General features: G+C 40.6%; 2 protein-coding genes and 1 long non-coding RNA gene across 15 annotated transcripts in view; 1 reads left to right on the top strand and 2 right to left on the bottom strand.

Annotated features, from left to right (window-relative positions):
• DCBLD2 (discoidin, CUB and LCCL domain containing 2) overlaps positions 1–12,024 on the top strand; it is an 82,714-nt gene extending 70,690 nt beyond the window's left edge. Inside the window, exons 13-16 of the mRNA NM_001205911.3 lie at positions 3,492–3,585; positions 7,444–7,493; positions 9,541–9,678; positions 10,339–12,024. Coding sequence (NP_001192840.3) covers positions 3,492–3,585; positions 7,444–7,493; positions 9,541–9,678; positions 10,339–10,808 — 752 coding nt within the window. The 3' untranslated portion in view covers positions 10,809–12,024. The remainder of the gene's footprint in view (positions 1–3,491; positions 3,586–7,443; positions 7,494–9,540; positions 9,679–10,338) is intronic.
• On the bottom strand, positions 3,759–9,547 carry LOC104970815 (uncharacterized). Its single transcript, XR_804140.4, has 2 exons — positions 7,476–9,547; positions 3,759–4,322 (listed from the first exon to the last, which is right to left on the bottom strand). It is a non-coding gene; the product is annotated as an uncharacterized lncRNA (long non-coding RNA).
• Positions 12,025–12,499: 475 nt separating the features above from the next.
• Positions 12,500–15,863, bottom strand: part of ST3GAL6 (ST3 beta-galactoside alpha-2,3-sialyltransferase 6) — a 126,556-nt gene continuing 123,192 nt past the window's right edge. For 11 of the 13 annotated variants that reach the window (XM_059889591.1, XM_059889575.1, XM_059889760.1 and 8 more), the window contains 2 exons: positions 14,730–15,857; positions 13,687–13,888 (listed from right to left, as the gene is read on the bottom strand). In XM_059889591.1, coding sequence (XP_059745574.1) covers positions 15,771–15,857 — 87 coding nt within the window. In that variant the 3' untranslated portion in view covers positions 13,687–13,888; positions 14,730–15,770. 13 annotated transcript variants of the gene reach the window in all.

Raw genomic sequence — 15,863 nt, 5'->3', positions numbered from 1 at the left:
AGTGATGGGATCAGATGCCTTGCCATCATCTTAATAGTTTTTTGAACATTGAGTTTTAAGCCAGATTTTTTACTCTCCTATTTCATGTTCATCAAGAAGCTCTTTAGTTCCTTTTCACTTTCTGCCATAAGGGTGAACCTCTGCATATCTGAGGTTGTTGATATTTCTCCCGTTAATCTTGATTCCAGCTTGTGATTCATCCAACCCAGCGTTTTGCATGATGTACTCTGCGTACAGGTTAAATAAGCAGGGTGACAATACATAGCCTTGACATACTCCTTTCCCAGTTTTGAACCAGATGACCTTGTTGTTCAGTCTCCCAGTCATGTCCAACTCTTTGTGACTCCATGGACTGCAGCACACCAGGCCTCCGTGTCCCTCACCATATCCCAGAGTTTGCCCAAGTTCACGTCTACCATCTCATCCTCTGATGCCCTCTTCTCCTGCCCTCAATCTTTCCCAGCATCAGGAACTTTTCCAATGAGTCATGTGTTCACATCAGATGACCAATATACTGGAGCTTCAGCTTCAGTATCAGTCCTTCCAGTGACTATTCAAGGTTGATCTCTCTTAAGATTCACTGGTTTGATCTCCTTGCTGCCCGCAGGACTTTCAGGAGTCTTCTCCAGCACCACAGTTTGAAGACATTAATTCTTTGGTGCCCATGGGACTTTCAGGAGTCTTCTCCAACACCACAGTCTGAAGGCATCAATTCTTTGGCATTCTGCTTTCTTTACGGTTCTGCTCTCAAAACTGTACCTAACCACTGGGAAGACCATAGCCTTGACTATATGGACCTTTGTTGGCAGAGTGATGTCTCTGTTTCTCAACACACTGTCTAGGTTTGTCATCACTTTCCTGCCAAGAAGCAATTGTCTTCTGATTTCATAGCTGGACTCACCATCTGCAGTGATTTTGGAGCCCAAGATGAGGAATTCTGTCACTGTTTCCACCTTTTCCCCTTCTGTTTGCCATGTAGTAATGGGGCCAGATGCCATGATCTTAGTTTTTTTTTAATATTTAGTCTTAAGCCAGCTCTTTCACTCTCCTCCTTCACCCTCATCAAGGGGCTCTTTAGTTCCTCTTCACTTTTTGCCGTTAGAGTGGTATCATGTGCTTATCATGAGGTTGTTGATGTTTTTCTCGCCTATTTTGGTTCCCGCTTGTAACTCATCCAGCCTGGCATTTCTCATGATGTGCTCAGTGTATAGCTTAAACAAACAGGGCAACAGCAGACAGCCCTGTCTTACTCCTTTCTTGATCAGTTGTTCCATACAGATGACCTTAAGCAGACCATTTTCTACCCAGGATTCTTTATCTATAGAGTGAGATCACTTAATCCCCTTATTAAGTGATCTCCAAGTTCCCGCAGGCTCCAGCATTGTGTTGGTTTCTGCCTTGTTCATACATGCATTTGGTTTCAATACTTAATACTATTTGCAGAATACATCATGTGAAATGCCAGTCTGGATGAATCACAAGCTGGAATCAAGATTGCCAGGAGAAATATCAATAACCTCAGATATGCAGATGACACTACCCTTATGGCAGAAAGCAAAGAGAAATTAAAAAGCCTCTTGAAGGTGAAAGAGGAGAGTAAAAAAGCTGGCTTAAAACTCAGCATTCAAAACATGAAGATCATAGCATCTGCTTGCATCACTTCATGGCAAATAGATGGGGAAACAATGGAAACAGTGATAGACTTTATTTTCTTGGGCCCCAAAATCACTGAGGATGGTGACTGCAGCCATGAAATTAAAAGATGTTTGCTCCTTAGAAGAAACACAATGATAAACCTAGACAGTGTATTCAAAAGCAGAGACATTACTTTGCCTACAAAGATGTGTATTGTCAAAGCTATGGTTTTTCCAGTAGTCATGTACAGGTGTGAGAGCTGGACAGTAAAAGGCTGAGTGCCAGAGAATTGATGCTGTTAAACTGTGGTGTTGGAGAAAATTCTCGAGAGTCCCTTGGACAGCAAGGAGATCAAACCAGCCAACCCTAAAGAAAATGAACCCTGAATATTCATTGGAAAGACTGATACTGAAGCTCCAATACTTTGGCCACCTGATACAAAGAGCCAACTCATTGGAAAAGACCCTGATGCTGGGAAAGATTGGAGGCAAGAGGAGAAATGGGTAACAGAGGATGAGATGGTTGGATGGCATCACTGACTCAATGCACATGAGTTTGAACAAGCTCCAGGAGATGGTGAAGAACAGGGAAGCCTGGTGGCTGCAGTCCCTGGGGTCCCAAAGAGTGGAACACAACTTAGCAACTGAACAACAACTTGGTACTATGTTGTTATTTTTTCACATCTGTAACTATTTTGCAGTCACTTCCAGTACCTAGGTAATATTTTATTATAAGGAGGATACAGTGATTTACTTCCTCCCCCTCATTGTTGAGCATTTGGATCACTTCCCGGTTTTCACTCTTCTGCAGACACAGTAGCAAAGATCTTTAAAGGTACATCTTTGAATGGCATCATAGTTTTCTCCTAAGAATAATTCTGCATAGAGAATTGTCAAGTAACACCTTTTTATAAATTTTGCCCCAAAATGCCAATCAGAATGATCTCAATAGGCATTGAGACCCTCTTCAGCAATTAGTTGTTCTTTTAAATATTTGCCAACTTGATAAGCAAACATAGCATCTTATTCTTGTCTGAGTTCTACTTCTCTGATTACTAGTGAGGTGAACATGTTTAATGCTCCCTTTTTTTTTTTTTTTCGCTTGTTCAATAAGTTTATTATTGTCTTTATCTGAAAAATTTTGATAGCAAATTGAGGTTTGGTTTATTAACTCTTGGCAGCCTGTTCCTGAACTTGAAGGAAGCTGATCTTTCTTCTGAGCAAATGACATTTTGGGACAGTTCCACCTCACCTCTTCTTTTTAACTTCTTTCTTAGGCTTCTTCTCATATGCTAGATTTTCTCATATTACAGCATGAGCTTTCTTATACATCTCCTCCATCATGGCTGTAGTTACGTTGTTCTTTATGTACTGAGAGAATTGTTTCTTGTAAGCATCCTCATATTCTTCAATCAGGTAACGCATGTAATCTGCAGCATTGTGCTCCACGATATGCTTTCAGTGTACCTCAGCACTGAATTCTTAGCTTCTTAATGCATTGCTTTATTATCTCTACTGACCTTCCTGTTTATTTTTTACTGTAAACTCTGTAATAGATTAACTATTATTAACCTCTTATCACATATGCAGAAAATATTTCCTGGTTTATCATTTGTCTTTTAATCTGTCTTGGTGTTTTAAAAACATAGAATGGTGGAGCAAATAATGCAACAAATTTCCATGTATCTGTGAAATCTCTACAGTTACCACCTGTGCCCACTCTCATGACATAAATTATGGGGTTGTTTTTTTTTTGAGCTAGAAAAACTTTGAATGATGATACGGTTAATCTTTACTCTTCTCCTTAATGATTCTTTCTTTGGTGTTAATGTGTTTTTGTCTGCTGCTGTTTTTCAGATGTAGCCTTGGCCGCGGTCCTTGTCCCTGTGTTGGTCATGGTGCTCACCACTCTCATTCTCATACTAGTGTGTGCTTGGCATTGGAGAAACAGGTTAGTGCAAAACCAGTTCACCTGACTGGTCCTAGAGGGGATGTTTCCAAATATGAAATAGAACTAAATATAGAAGATGAACCCTTTTGAGAGGAAGAGTTAAGGTGGTCATTAAAATAAAAATATGTACATTTCTCCTTTATTCCCGTAAAAAATGAGTAAGTTCAATCCCGTAAAAAGTTATTGAGTACCTTTATTATATCAAACTTTGTGTTACACACTGGGTTACACACAGTAGTAAGGTATAACAGACACTGAGTAACATTTACTGAGAGAATGAAACACATTCTTATCTCCAGATTGTCTGGCAGATTGACCACTGTACTTTGGCTTGATGAGTTGTACGTGAAGTGCAGAGGAACACAGATGCAAGAACTTTGAGAGTTACCTGAAACCTTCTTTCCAGAAAAGAGTAATCCTCATATTTGACAAGTTTTCCCTTAAAGGAGGAGTTGATTTTAGCTAGATAGAGGAAGAGAGAATGGCCCAGACTGAGGGCATGGCTTGGGAGAAGGCACAGAGATGTGGAATGTAGGCAGAATAGTGAGTTGTCTCACAGGGGCTTGGCATCGGGGAGCACTGGGAGACTCATAGAAATGAAGCCTGGGTCTGGACCAGGAAGGCTTTCTGTAGATGGGGAAGACATTGACCAGTGTTCAGCGGGCAGGTGATACTCTCAGATGACTGTAGGTAAATGGTGGCAGCAGTTGGTGAGGATGGATTGAAGAGACAAGAGACTAGAAAAGAGAGAGATGAGTTAGGAATCTACTAAGGCCAGGCAAGAACATAACACATCAGTTCTAGGACAGGGGGCAGACATGAGGGGGAGAGTTTGCCAGTGGTGTCAGTGGGGGGCTTGATGGGCTGCTTGCCAGAGGAGGAGGAGGATCTAGGATTCACTCCAGTTTCTGGCTTGTGCAGTTAGACCAGTAGGGATAACATAGCAGCGGGGACAGCTTTGGTGACTTAACAGGTTTGGAGGGAGTTCATTTGTTTAGCCATTAAATATTTGCGCTCTGACTCTGTACCAAATATTTGAGCCATCTGGTGGGAATCCTCTCGTGAGCCCCAAAGTCTGTCCAGTGGGAGAGAATACATTGCAGATAACCATCCACCATGGAACCTGCTTGTCACAGGGCCGAGCTCTCAGGGCAGATAGGAATCACAAGATTGGAGATAAAACAGTAGCCCGTGTTCAACAAGTCACTGGGTTTATTACACGTAATTAGCACAGAACTCAGGTTGGGCAGAGTAGGGAAAGTGGGGTAACGAACCACTCCAAGGAGCAGTCTGGAAGGAGGCGTCTTGGCACCAGCAGCAGCAGTCTCTGGTCCAACTGCAGGCCTTGGCCCCAGCAGGGCCACAGGCAACGTCCATGTGCATGGGGTCAGGGCCTCCAGCCAAGAGCCTTCAGGTCACTCAGCTCAGTGGTCTCCTCTTATGGAGTAACTGTTACCCAGGGGAGGAGTCCTGATTCCTTTGGTCTCTCTGTCTGTTCCTGTGCTATACATGGCCCATCAAACTTCTGATCTAAAGTAATGTTCTCAGTTTACCATGCTAAGACACTGGCAACCCTACAGCAGACGTTTCAAAACAACTCTTAGGAAAGTTCACCTTGGCCACTGGGACTCCCATTTTGAACTAGGTAGCAAGTCGTACAGGCTTCCCTGGTAGCTCAGTTGGTAAAGAATCTGCCTGTAATGCAGGAGATCTGGGTTCAATTCCTAGATCGGGAAGATCCCCTGGAGGAGGGAATGGCAAGTCACTCCAGTATGCTTGCCTGGAGAATACCATGGACAGAGGAGCCTGCTGGGCTACAGTCCATGCAGTCGCAAAGAGCTGGATATAGCTGAGCAAATAACACACACACACACACACACACACACACATCATAAATAGCTTAAATCCCGTAAGTTTCACACAAGAGGAGTAGGAATCATAACACAAAAGAAATCCCATCAAAACAGGACTGACTACAGTGTGTTCCATGGGAGGAAGGACCCTGTCTGCAGGACTGACAGCTTAGCATGGCGGGGGAGGGTGAGGAGGGGAAGGAGGGAACAGGGCTGTTGGAGAGTCCAGGAAGGGAAGTTTATGCTGCTCTCCAGCAATAGTGGTGATGAGAACATCAATGGCAAATCTTTATACAAAATCAAATGAAATGCTGACTTTACACATTATTCTAAACGCCTTACATGTTTAACTCATTTAACCAGTTTGTAAAGCAGGTATTGTTACAGATCCCATTTACAGAAAAGGAAAGTGAGACTGAGAGGGCACAAGTAACCTGCCGAGGTCACCTGGTCAGCACATGGCAGGGTGGGGATTTGGTCCAGGCCTCTGACAATCAGCTGATCAGGTCTAATCATCTACGGTTAAAGCCCCGGGCCGGGGGGTGAGGAATGGTGAGCAGAACTGTTTGAGAGCCCCGAGACAAGTCCTGGGATGAGTTTGGGATGGTGTCTAGAGGACTCTGTGGGTATTCAGACTCCACAGAGAGGTAGATGGAACACGATCCTGTTCAGGACAGAAGGTCTGAGCTGCAGAATTAAGGTTACTTTTAAGAACTTAGTGAATGAAATTGCAGACAACTGGCTTTGTGACAAGGAGCAAAGAGGAACTGCCATTAAGGGGCTTATGGAAGGTAGCCAGGAGAAAAGTAATAATAAAAACAGCTGCCACTTACTGACTCCCTGACCCATGCCGGGCACTGTTCTAAGTACTTTACATGTCATGAATAAATAACCTGAAGCTTTTTCATTTGAGATCAAGAATATGCCATCCTATTTTATAGTACAACTATTGGACAGCTTCAGCACCTATCTTCTTATCCACAAATTTTACACTTTACTTCCTTGAAATAATGAAGTATTATATTTTAAATACAGCCATACTTTTAAGTGAGGAAGCTCTTAGTATCAATAATAAAAACACAGTCTTATACTGGAGAAGAATGTGTCCAAGTAGGAAAGGCGCATACCTTGGGCTTTTGAGGAAGCCTCATTTGTGATCATGAGCAAATCACATAACCCTCTGGAGCTCATTTATAACAATGCAACAGCTTCTTTCTCTTTAGCTTGCAGAGCATTATTTTAATTAGATTTACATTCTTGAACCAGAAAATGTCCTTTCATGTGCTTGATATTTTTCTCTGTAGATAGCAGTTCTTAATGCTAGGGAGGGATGGAAGTTTCCCCAGGGAAAGATGTTCTGAATTCTGAGGAGTGGGCTAAGGAGAACCTTCTCCACAGCCCGCATGGTCCTCAGCTCTCTCCCTGTTAGTGATGGTGTGGCTTGTCCTGGGCAGGGTAGAGGAATCAGGTCTACGCAGTTAAGGGTATGTGTGACACTTTAAACTTCTCAGGGGCAAAGGACCGTAGGGAAAAAACAGTAAGTTGAGAAAATAATAACAATGGAGAAGAAAATGTAAGGGTTTTGTTATTCTTGTTGTCCTGTGAACTTGATGAATCAACAGATTTGTGAAATTTGTATTTGAAACCAAAATAAACCTAACATGTCAGGGTTGGGTCTCTGGTTTGATTCAGCTTTTTTATCTACAGAATCAGTCTTTAAAAAAAAAAAAAAAAAACAACTCTTTATCCGTTTTGAGTGGGAAAGAGTTGGTTAACAAAATAACTCTGTCAGCAGATAGTTGCTTAATATTTATTGAGAGTCCAGAATTCAACCATGGCAACTTTGAAAGTCAAATGAAAAAGAGGTCTCCCCCGGGTAGATCAGCAAGTAGCAGTGTGTACTCTTGACTAATTATTAACTTTTGAGTGTTTATCTTACTGTTTCAGAGCTTTCTTACTAGTGAGTTCACTCTATTTGCTTTTTTTTTTTCCTGTATTTTTCCAGAAAGAAAAAAACTAAAGGCACCTATGACTTACCGTACTGGGACCGGGCAGGTAATTTACAGCTTCATATCTCTTCATGGGTGGAGGAGCCTGGTGGGCTGCAGTCCATGAGTCGGACACGACTGAGCGACTTCACTTTCACTTTTCACTTTCATGCATTGGAGAAGGAAATGGCAGCCCACTCCAGTGTTCTTGCCTGAAGAGTCCCAGGGACGGGAGAGCCTGATGGGCTGCTGTCTATGGGGTCGCACAGAGTCCGACACGACTGAAGCGACTTAGCAGCAGCAGCAGCAGCAGCAGCAGCAGAGGGAAGCCCTGCCCTGTAGGGGGCGACAGTAGAAGAGGAAAGCCATTTTCAGGCCCACATGAACTCCCCGGCACTGTTAGAAAAATGGCATTCCTCTTCTGTTCTGATTTTTTTCTTTTCTGTAAAAATCTCCTGTAGTCGCTGAGTAATGAAATGGAATTTCGTTATAAGAATTTCTCATAACACACGCTTTGCTCTTTTCCTTCTGGAAACGTGTCTGATTTGCCTCCATGTACGTCTCTGTCTTGAGACCAGCTTTCTGCATGGTATACGTGAACGCTAGGCAAGAGGTGGGAGACTGCAGTTCTGGTGACAGCGTGGCTCACTCTGCTGTGGCTGTTTGTCCCAGTGGAGCTAGTCTGCCATCTCTGCCATGAGTTGTCGTTCCTTCTGATTCCTACTGTGTGTGGCAGGTGGCAGCTTGCTGCAGGTCACAGCAGGGCCCTTCTGCGGGTCTCCCTCTTCCCCAGCCTCACTGGAATGACTGTTCGGAGCCCAGAGAGTTCACTGTGACTAGGGCAGAAAAGAGCAGTGGTGGGGTCAGATCCTGTGCCGCTTCCCCCCACCCCCCGCCCAGGGTTAATCTTAGAATTCTTTGAACTTATTACTGTATTAAAAACCACTGCTGTAACAACTGTCTGGCTGCACTGTAACAGCAGTGGTTTGTTTCAGTTTGCTTTTGATAGAGATTTGTACCGTGTTCTGCTTTGCATTGGATAGTCTATCAAAGCAGAAAATAAGCTTGAACAACTTAAGGAACTAGAAAAAGAAGAACAAACTAAACCCAGAGCTACTGGGAAGAAGTAAATAATAAAATGAGAGAAAATAGAGAATAGGGGAAAAACAGAAAATGGCAAGTATTGGCAAGGATGTGAAGAAATTGGAACCATTGTGCACTGTTGATGGGAATGTAAAATGGTACAGCTTCTTTGGAAAGTAGGTGTGTGTTTTTGGTCAGTTCCTCAAAGAGTTAAAAATACAATTACTGTATGATCCAGCAGTTCCACTTCTAGGTGTATACCCAAAAGAATTGAAAACAGAGTCTTGAATAAATGTGTCTACTTCCATCTTCATAGCAGTATTAAATAGTTAAAACATGGAAGCAACCCAAGTATCGATCCACTAGTATATGGATAAGCAAAATGCAGTATACACATAAAATGGAATGTTAAGCCTTAAAAAAGGAAATTCTGTACTATATACTACAATGTGGATGAACCTTGAGGACTTGATGCTAAGTGAAATAAGCCAGTCACAAAAAGAAAAATAACATATGACTCCGTTTATACAAGGTACTACTTATGTATAGTATTCTAAAGACAAAGTAGAGTGCTGGTTTCCAGGGACTGAGGGGAAGAGAGAATCAGAAATTACGGTTTCATGGATGTGAAACCTCAGTTTCACAAGACGGAGATGGCTGGAGTGAGGGTTGCCCAACAATGTAAACATATGTAGTATCACTGAGCTGCTTAATTAGTGGTTCAGAAAGTTCCCTGGTGCCTAGTGGTCAGGATTCCAGGCTTTTCCTACTACTGGATTCAATCCCTGGTCAGGAAACTGAGATCCTGGAAGCCGTGTGGGTGCAGCCAAAAAAAAAAAAAGGGTAAGATAGAAAATGTTATGTGTATTTTACCACATTTTTTAAAAAAATTCTTGATCATCAAGGCTCATTTTATATATCTTTGTTACAGAAATGGCTTAAATGCAGCAGAATTTCTCCCTTCGTATACTGTTACATTTCAAACATAGCTTTCTCTTTAATGGTCTCTCTTGCTTATGATCACCATGAAGGTTGGTGGAAAGGAATGAAGCAGTTTCTTCCCGCCAAATCAGTGGAGCACGAGGAAACCCCAGTTCGCTACAGCAGTAGCGAGGTGAACCACCTGAGTCCAAGAGAGGTCCCCACCATGCTGCAGGCGGACTCCGCAGGTAATCACAGCACAGCCCGGGCTCGAGGGCACACCGCTGAGCTTGCTGTAAAGTGCTTGGGTATTCACAGCATCCTTTATCTTTTCCACGTGTAGGAGATGAGGTAGTTTCCAAATGTAGAACCACTTTTTAAAAAAGACCTCAAGAGAGTCACTTCTGTGTCTCAGATGTTCTATCCATAAAATCAGGGTATTCATTTCTTAAAAACTTTGGGTATTTTGTCTGCTTATGTGGAATTTCATTTGGTTTTATTGGGAGTTTGGGGGTATTAAAAGGAGAGCAGGAAAAAGACACAGTGGCCTCAGTATTTATCCTGTTAACCCAGTGTATATTTTAAACATGTCCTAATATTTGAAAAAGAAAAACATGAAATTATTTTTCAAGACCAATACAGTAATGGACTATTTATTTTCGAATGAAATAGTTATCTGTAAATCTGAAGAACACATACACTCTTTATGCAGAATTCCATGAATGAAGCTTTCTGGCACATTGACATACTACCTTGAGATAACATCTTTTTTAATTTTGAAGTTGATTCTTACAGGAAAATCCATCCGTCTCCATGATAGCACAGGTGCCATAAAGATGTGTGTGTTTTCAGGGTAAGCCTGTGGCATTAATGAGAGAACTCTTCTGTTTGTGTTTTGCGACACCCAGAGTATGCGCAGCCACTTGTGGGAGGAATTGTGGGCCCCCTCCATCAGAGGTCTACCTTTAAACCAGAAGAAGGAAAAGAAGCAGGGTATGCTGACCTCGATCCCTACAGCTCCCCAATGCAAGAAGTTTACCACGCCTATGCAGAACCACTGCCAGTGACCGGGCCTGAGTACGCAACACCAATCGTCATGGACATGTCCGGGCACCCCTCAGCTGCAGCTGGCCTGCCCTCAACTTCCACTTTCAAAGCTGCAGGGAACCAACCACCCCCCTCAGTGGGAACATACAACACTCTCCTCTCCAGGACCGACAGCTGCTCCTCGGCGCAGGCCCAGTATGATACCCCGAAAGGTGGGAAGCCGGGCCCAAGCGCCCCGGACGAACTGGTGTACCAGGTGCCGCAGAGCACGCAGGAGGTGTCAGAAGCAGGGAGGGAGGGTGAATGTGACGTTTTTAAAGAAGTCCTTTGAAGGTGATGCTGCTTTTTACAAAGCGTCATTTTAAAGCACATGGCCTTTGTTGTTGTTGTATTAGTGGTAGAACGTATTACATATCTGTCACGGATGTGGTTGAGGGGAAGTGTGATGACCGAGGTACAAAAAACTACTAATCTTACCATCTTGCTTTAAAAGGGTTACTGTGGCACAGTTACTGCTTGCCTATGAAATTTCAAACATCTTGTTTGTTACTACTGTAAAACACTATTTTATACAGAAAAGGCTCCCTACTATGCACTTCAAAGAAATTTAAAATCACTGAGTATTTATTACTGATGCTGCAGGTACATTGATGAACTCGAGATGGCTCTGTAAGCCTTTTTGGCAATAACGCATGGTACTGTTCTTAAAATGTCTAATGGCTTGAAATTCAGCAATTTGTGAAAGGTGGGTACTATTGTGATTTCTTCCTCTTCTATTCCTGTATTGCTTTCTGAATTTAAAAAATATATATTGATATAATCATGGTTTTGATTGCAGCATTATATATTTAACCATCTTTTCCTTAGGAAGAGCTGTAGCTGGGAAACTGACCTGTAGAGAGCAGAGTGATTTTTCACTTTCTGACACTCTAATGAACGTAAACATTTCATAGTACATGACCTGGTCTCATCCCTGGCTTGTTCCACCTGGGGCCCTTGGGGCCTGCCCCATTCTCATGTTATAAATGCCTGAGTGTTTTCAGTGCGTGATGCTTGCTCTATCAATCTCATTAATTTAGATCCCCTAGTGTCTTCATGCGGAAACAGGAATTTTATAAATTAAAAAAGCTATAAAGGAGATCCTCTGCTCCAGACTTTATTTGCAATGGGATTCTTCCTAGGAGAGTGTGAAAAGTTAAGGACTTGTAAACGTGAACACTGTAAACAATACCCACTTAATATTTCTCAACGTGAAAGGCAAAATTATTCCTCAGGAATCGTATAAATTACCTCCCCTCCACAAAAACAACCAAATTGTTTTGGTTTTATATACAGACTCTTTGAATCTCAAGGTATTTATTATTTTTAGTGAAATAAATAAATATTTTCCCACAGTAAGAAATGCAAACCCAGCATGTATTTTTCGGCTCTGTGTGATTATGCCATCTATGTGGTCGGGGGTGTGAGTAGTCTCGTGTATCACAGGGAACAGAGGGAACAAATGTTTTAGCATCCTAGCAAAGGAAAATTCCTATCTTGTTTTTGGTACCTCTGGGCAACTTCGGTCACCCAGAAGTAGTCTAAATGACTGAAATAGAAATCATCTGCAGTTTACTAGCCTTAGTGTAGAAACCATCTTTAGAAGTCTTCAGATTGGTAAGATGATATGAGAAGCTAACCATATAATTAAAATATATCAATTTTACATCCCCTAGTTTATAGTTAATATTGAAATGTACTTCCCCAGCAGGTTCTAGTCTTTTCTTTTAGCCTGTACCGCCAGATGATGGCAGAATTTGCTAAATTTAACCAACTATGTACAGTGTTCATTTTGCTTGCTTCCATGAGTCTTTCAGTATTGTAAAACGTTGAACCAAAACAGAACTGCCAAATTCTACAGCCTCCCTGCGTTCTAGTTGTATGATTTTGTTGGTCTTATTTTCAGTTGCTTTTCCTTTTTCCAACAGACTTTTGAGGCATAATTTTATTCACTGAAAAACCAATACACATTTTGTTTCAAAATATTTGAAACAAAAAGCACAGATGTTGAACTTTTATTAAAACAGGTATGAATGTGTAAAGCACATAGTCATCCCCCTCCAGGTGGGAAGAGAGTAAACCAATTGCTTTATTTTTTTATTCATCTTTAGTATACAAAAATCTACTTTCTAAAATCATATGCCTATTTGAAGCTTTAAGAGAAATGAGTTCAGTAACTAGTTCTTTTTTCCAAAGATGCTTGCTATTTTTAATTGTGCGTACCTGATTGTTTTCCCATAGAACTTTTTTTTTTTGAGAAGCAAATGTTTTCTTAAATAATGCATGTTTTAAGACTTGATTCATATGTTGCCACTGTGCTGTCCCTGAACTACCAATAATTTTTATAAAATATCTAGTTTTTAACTACTATTATATATTTTACTTTCCAATTGAGCTGAGCCTGATACAAAAGGTTGTTCTGGTTTGTACTTTTTAATTCGTTTTCATATTACAATTTTTTTTTTTAACGTTACTATGTCTGATATATATACAGCTTTGGAGACAATCAAGTAACAACTGAAAATGTGAAGGTAACCATTTTTTTACAAAATTGCCTTGATTTTTTATTCTTTGCTTGAAACATGTAAAAAAAAAAAAGTCACTGTGACTTACTGGGTTAAATTTTTTCCTGTTAATGCAGTTATAAAAATAGAATCAGACAGTGGTACAGGAAATGTGGCCCTTAAGGTTTCATAAAATTACACTGACTTCGCTGTTACTTGATCTTAGGAACCAGCACAGTTAAAGGTAAGATATTGTGAATGCTGATTTATATTGTATTAAAAGCTGTAAATCTAAATAGATCCTATTGTGTATGCAGGGTCTAGCCCAATTATTTAAGTTCACGTTTCGCTATTTGCACTTTGCATTGAACAATGGGTTTATTTGCTGTTGAAATGGTTCGAGTAGAAGATTTATACAGTAATTGAAAATATGTTATGTATACATTTGCCCTTCTCCCTCCCATCCACAAGAGGGAGCAGAAAATGAGCTTATTTAAATATACATGTGGCCATAATTCTGTGGAATGTAATAAAGCTTGAACCTCTTTCCCTGGGCTCCAAATTGTTACCTGGAGAGCAAGAGGGTTATGGGAAAACACCATGTCAGATAATAGGATTAGAAAGAACAACTAGATTAGGTGGGACAATAAAAGCTTTTCAACCCTCTTAAGAGAAATCAGTGAAGTTCTGTTTATTTAAAGAAAAAAATTACCTACTGGCTTTGCCTTTTGGTTCTGAACTTGAAATCCCTAAATTGCAATATCTAAGTAAGAGTTGGATATTTTTAGGTCAACTGTGGCACCAGTTCTCATATAATCCAACTTGTAACTAGTTTCTTCTTCTCATCTCCTCCTCTTCTTTTTTGGCACTGGGAAAGGTAGAAACAAAACATATATTGAAATACGTATTGGAAATAAAAATGGCTTTGAGTGTCAGTGATATTCTCCCAGAATGTACTTTTCTTACCTCGGCATGTACTGTAGTCACTCAATATTTGTATATGTTGCTAGAATTTGATTGTATAAATAGTGAGATTTTAATGTGTTCATGTGTTTTTAATAAATTGTATATATGTGTCTTGTTCCTTTTTTTTTTTCTTAAACCTTGAGGTTTGTAACAATTCCCGTACTATACAAAATACCAGATTCCTCAATTTTAAGATCAGCCAGAAATATTATGGCCAGTGTTATAGTATTCACAGTAACATTTGAAAATGCCACCATTAGTGTTTGACTTTTTTCTGTAGCCAGCACCATCCTTTCTGAAGCCAGACGCAGCATCCACAGTCTAGCTGTGGCCCCTGGCTGTGTGGTATGAGGGGATGATCAGCTATGCCTTTTCCACCTGAGTTATCAGAAGGATCAAATGAGAGGTATGTGTGAACATACGCTGGGATTAACAGCACAGAGTCCATATTCAACATGTAGGTCTGAGTTCAACCAGCTACTAGTTTTCTCCCCCAACACCACTTTCAAGTATGTCATTTATTCCTGTTTCTGACCTAATATTTATACACCCTCTTTAGGGAGGCAGGTTGTCAGTGATAATTATCACTGTCTCCCAGTGATACCAGTTCTTTCTACACATACCTCTTCTGACAGCTTTTGATTCTAGCCATGTAACTTCTACTGCTCTCTTCACCCACTGTCCTCCTCCCTTCCCATAACCATTGATTATAGTCATTCAAGTGAAAAGGGAGACTGGCTCACCACTTTAGTCCAACTGGCTTGTCTGCATCCCACAAGTCTTTTCTGGTGCACCCTAGGTAAGCTTTCCATTTGAAGATGTGACTGAATCATGTGGACAGCTGGTTTTGTCATGAAAGTGCCACTGAAATCCAGAAACAGCTTGACTCTTCTAAAGGTCTACTCGTTCTTGTCTTCTTTGTTTCTTGTCTTGTCTTTTTTACTTTACTTCAAATAAGCTTCGAAAATGTAATGAATGAATAAGCCAGGCAAAAAATACTGCTTACAAATTTTCTCCTTCTTGAGCTTGCCTACTTCAGCTTCTTTGTATAAACTTTATTTCTTTAAAATAATGAAGTCACCAGGCTTTAAGAACTGCAGTCTTTGGTTATCTACTTATCCAGAGTTTCATGTTTATCTTGTTTCTTTTGACTTAAAAAGAAAAAAAAATCTTCATTCTACCAAACTACTGATCATAATCATTGTTTACTTAACTGCAGGAGAAAAATGCTTAATTCAGCCAGTATGATCTTAGATTTCCATAACCATCCACGCTTCAGGTCTGGTTTAAGACTCCAGTCCAGTTCCTCAGATATAACTAAAAGGAACTAGAGTTATACACTTGAAGTGGGTCCAGTACACTACATCAAGGAACTGCTGCACACCAGTTCCCTACCAATTTACAGTAGCCAGATGAACCTCGCAAAATGTCCTGTTACATTCAAAATTTGTTGTAGGAAACTAACCCCCCCTTATTTACTAGGAAGTCAACGTCCCTTCAGAAGTCTAAGATGAACTAACTATAGTTAAAAACACCTCAGAAAACTAGCTTATTTTTAAACAAGGCAATGAAAAGTTCACTTTCCCTGATATCTTAACATCTTGGTTTCCATAAATTAAATATATTCACAGAAATTAAGCTGGTGGTTATGAATCACCAGGCAGCAACAGACTTAATACACATAATTTCTTGACAAGTACATCCAACATATTTAAAAATAAACTAAAAATTGCAGTATAAAAATAAAACTAATACTGTTAGCATTATCTTCTGAGTCTGTAGGGTTACTCTTGGGTCAAGTCGGTTACAAAGTTTTTTTCTATAATGTCCTTCAGAAAGAGCTGCTCCGCAGTCACATTGTGATATTCATTCTAAAG

The sequence above is a fragment of the Bos taurus genome, chromosome 1 (assembly GCF_002263795.3).
Source record: "Bos taurus isolate L1 Dominette 01449 registration number 42190680 breed Hereford chromosome 1, ARS-UCD2.0, whole genome shotgun sequence".
NCBI lineage: Eukaryota > Metazoa > Chordata > Mammalia > Artiodactyla > Bovidae > Bos > Bos taurus.
Note: the sequence above shows the minus strand (reverse complement) of the source record. Positions and strands in the feature narration are given on the sequence as shown.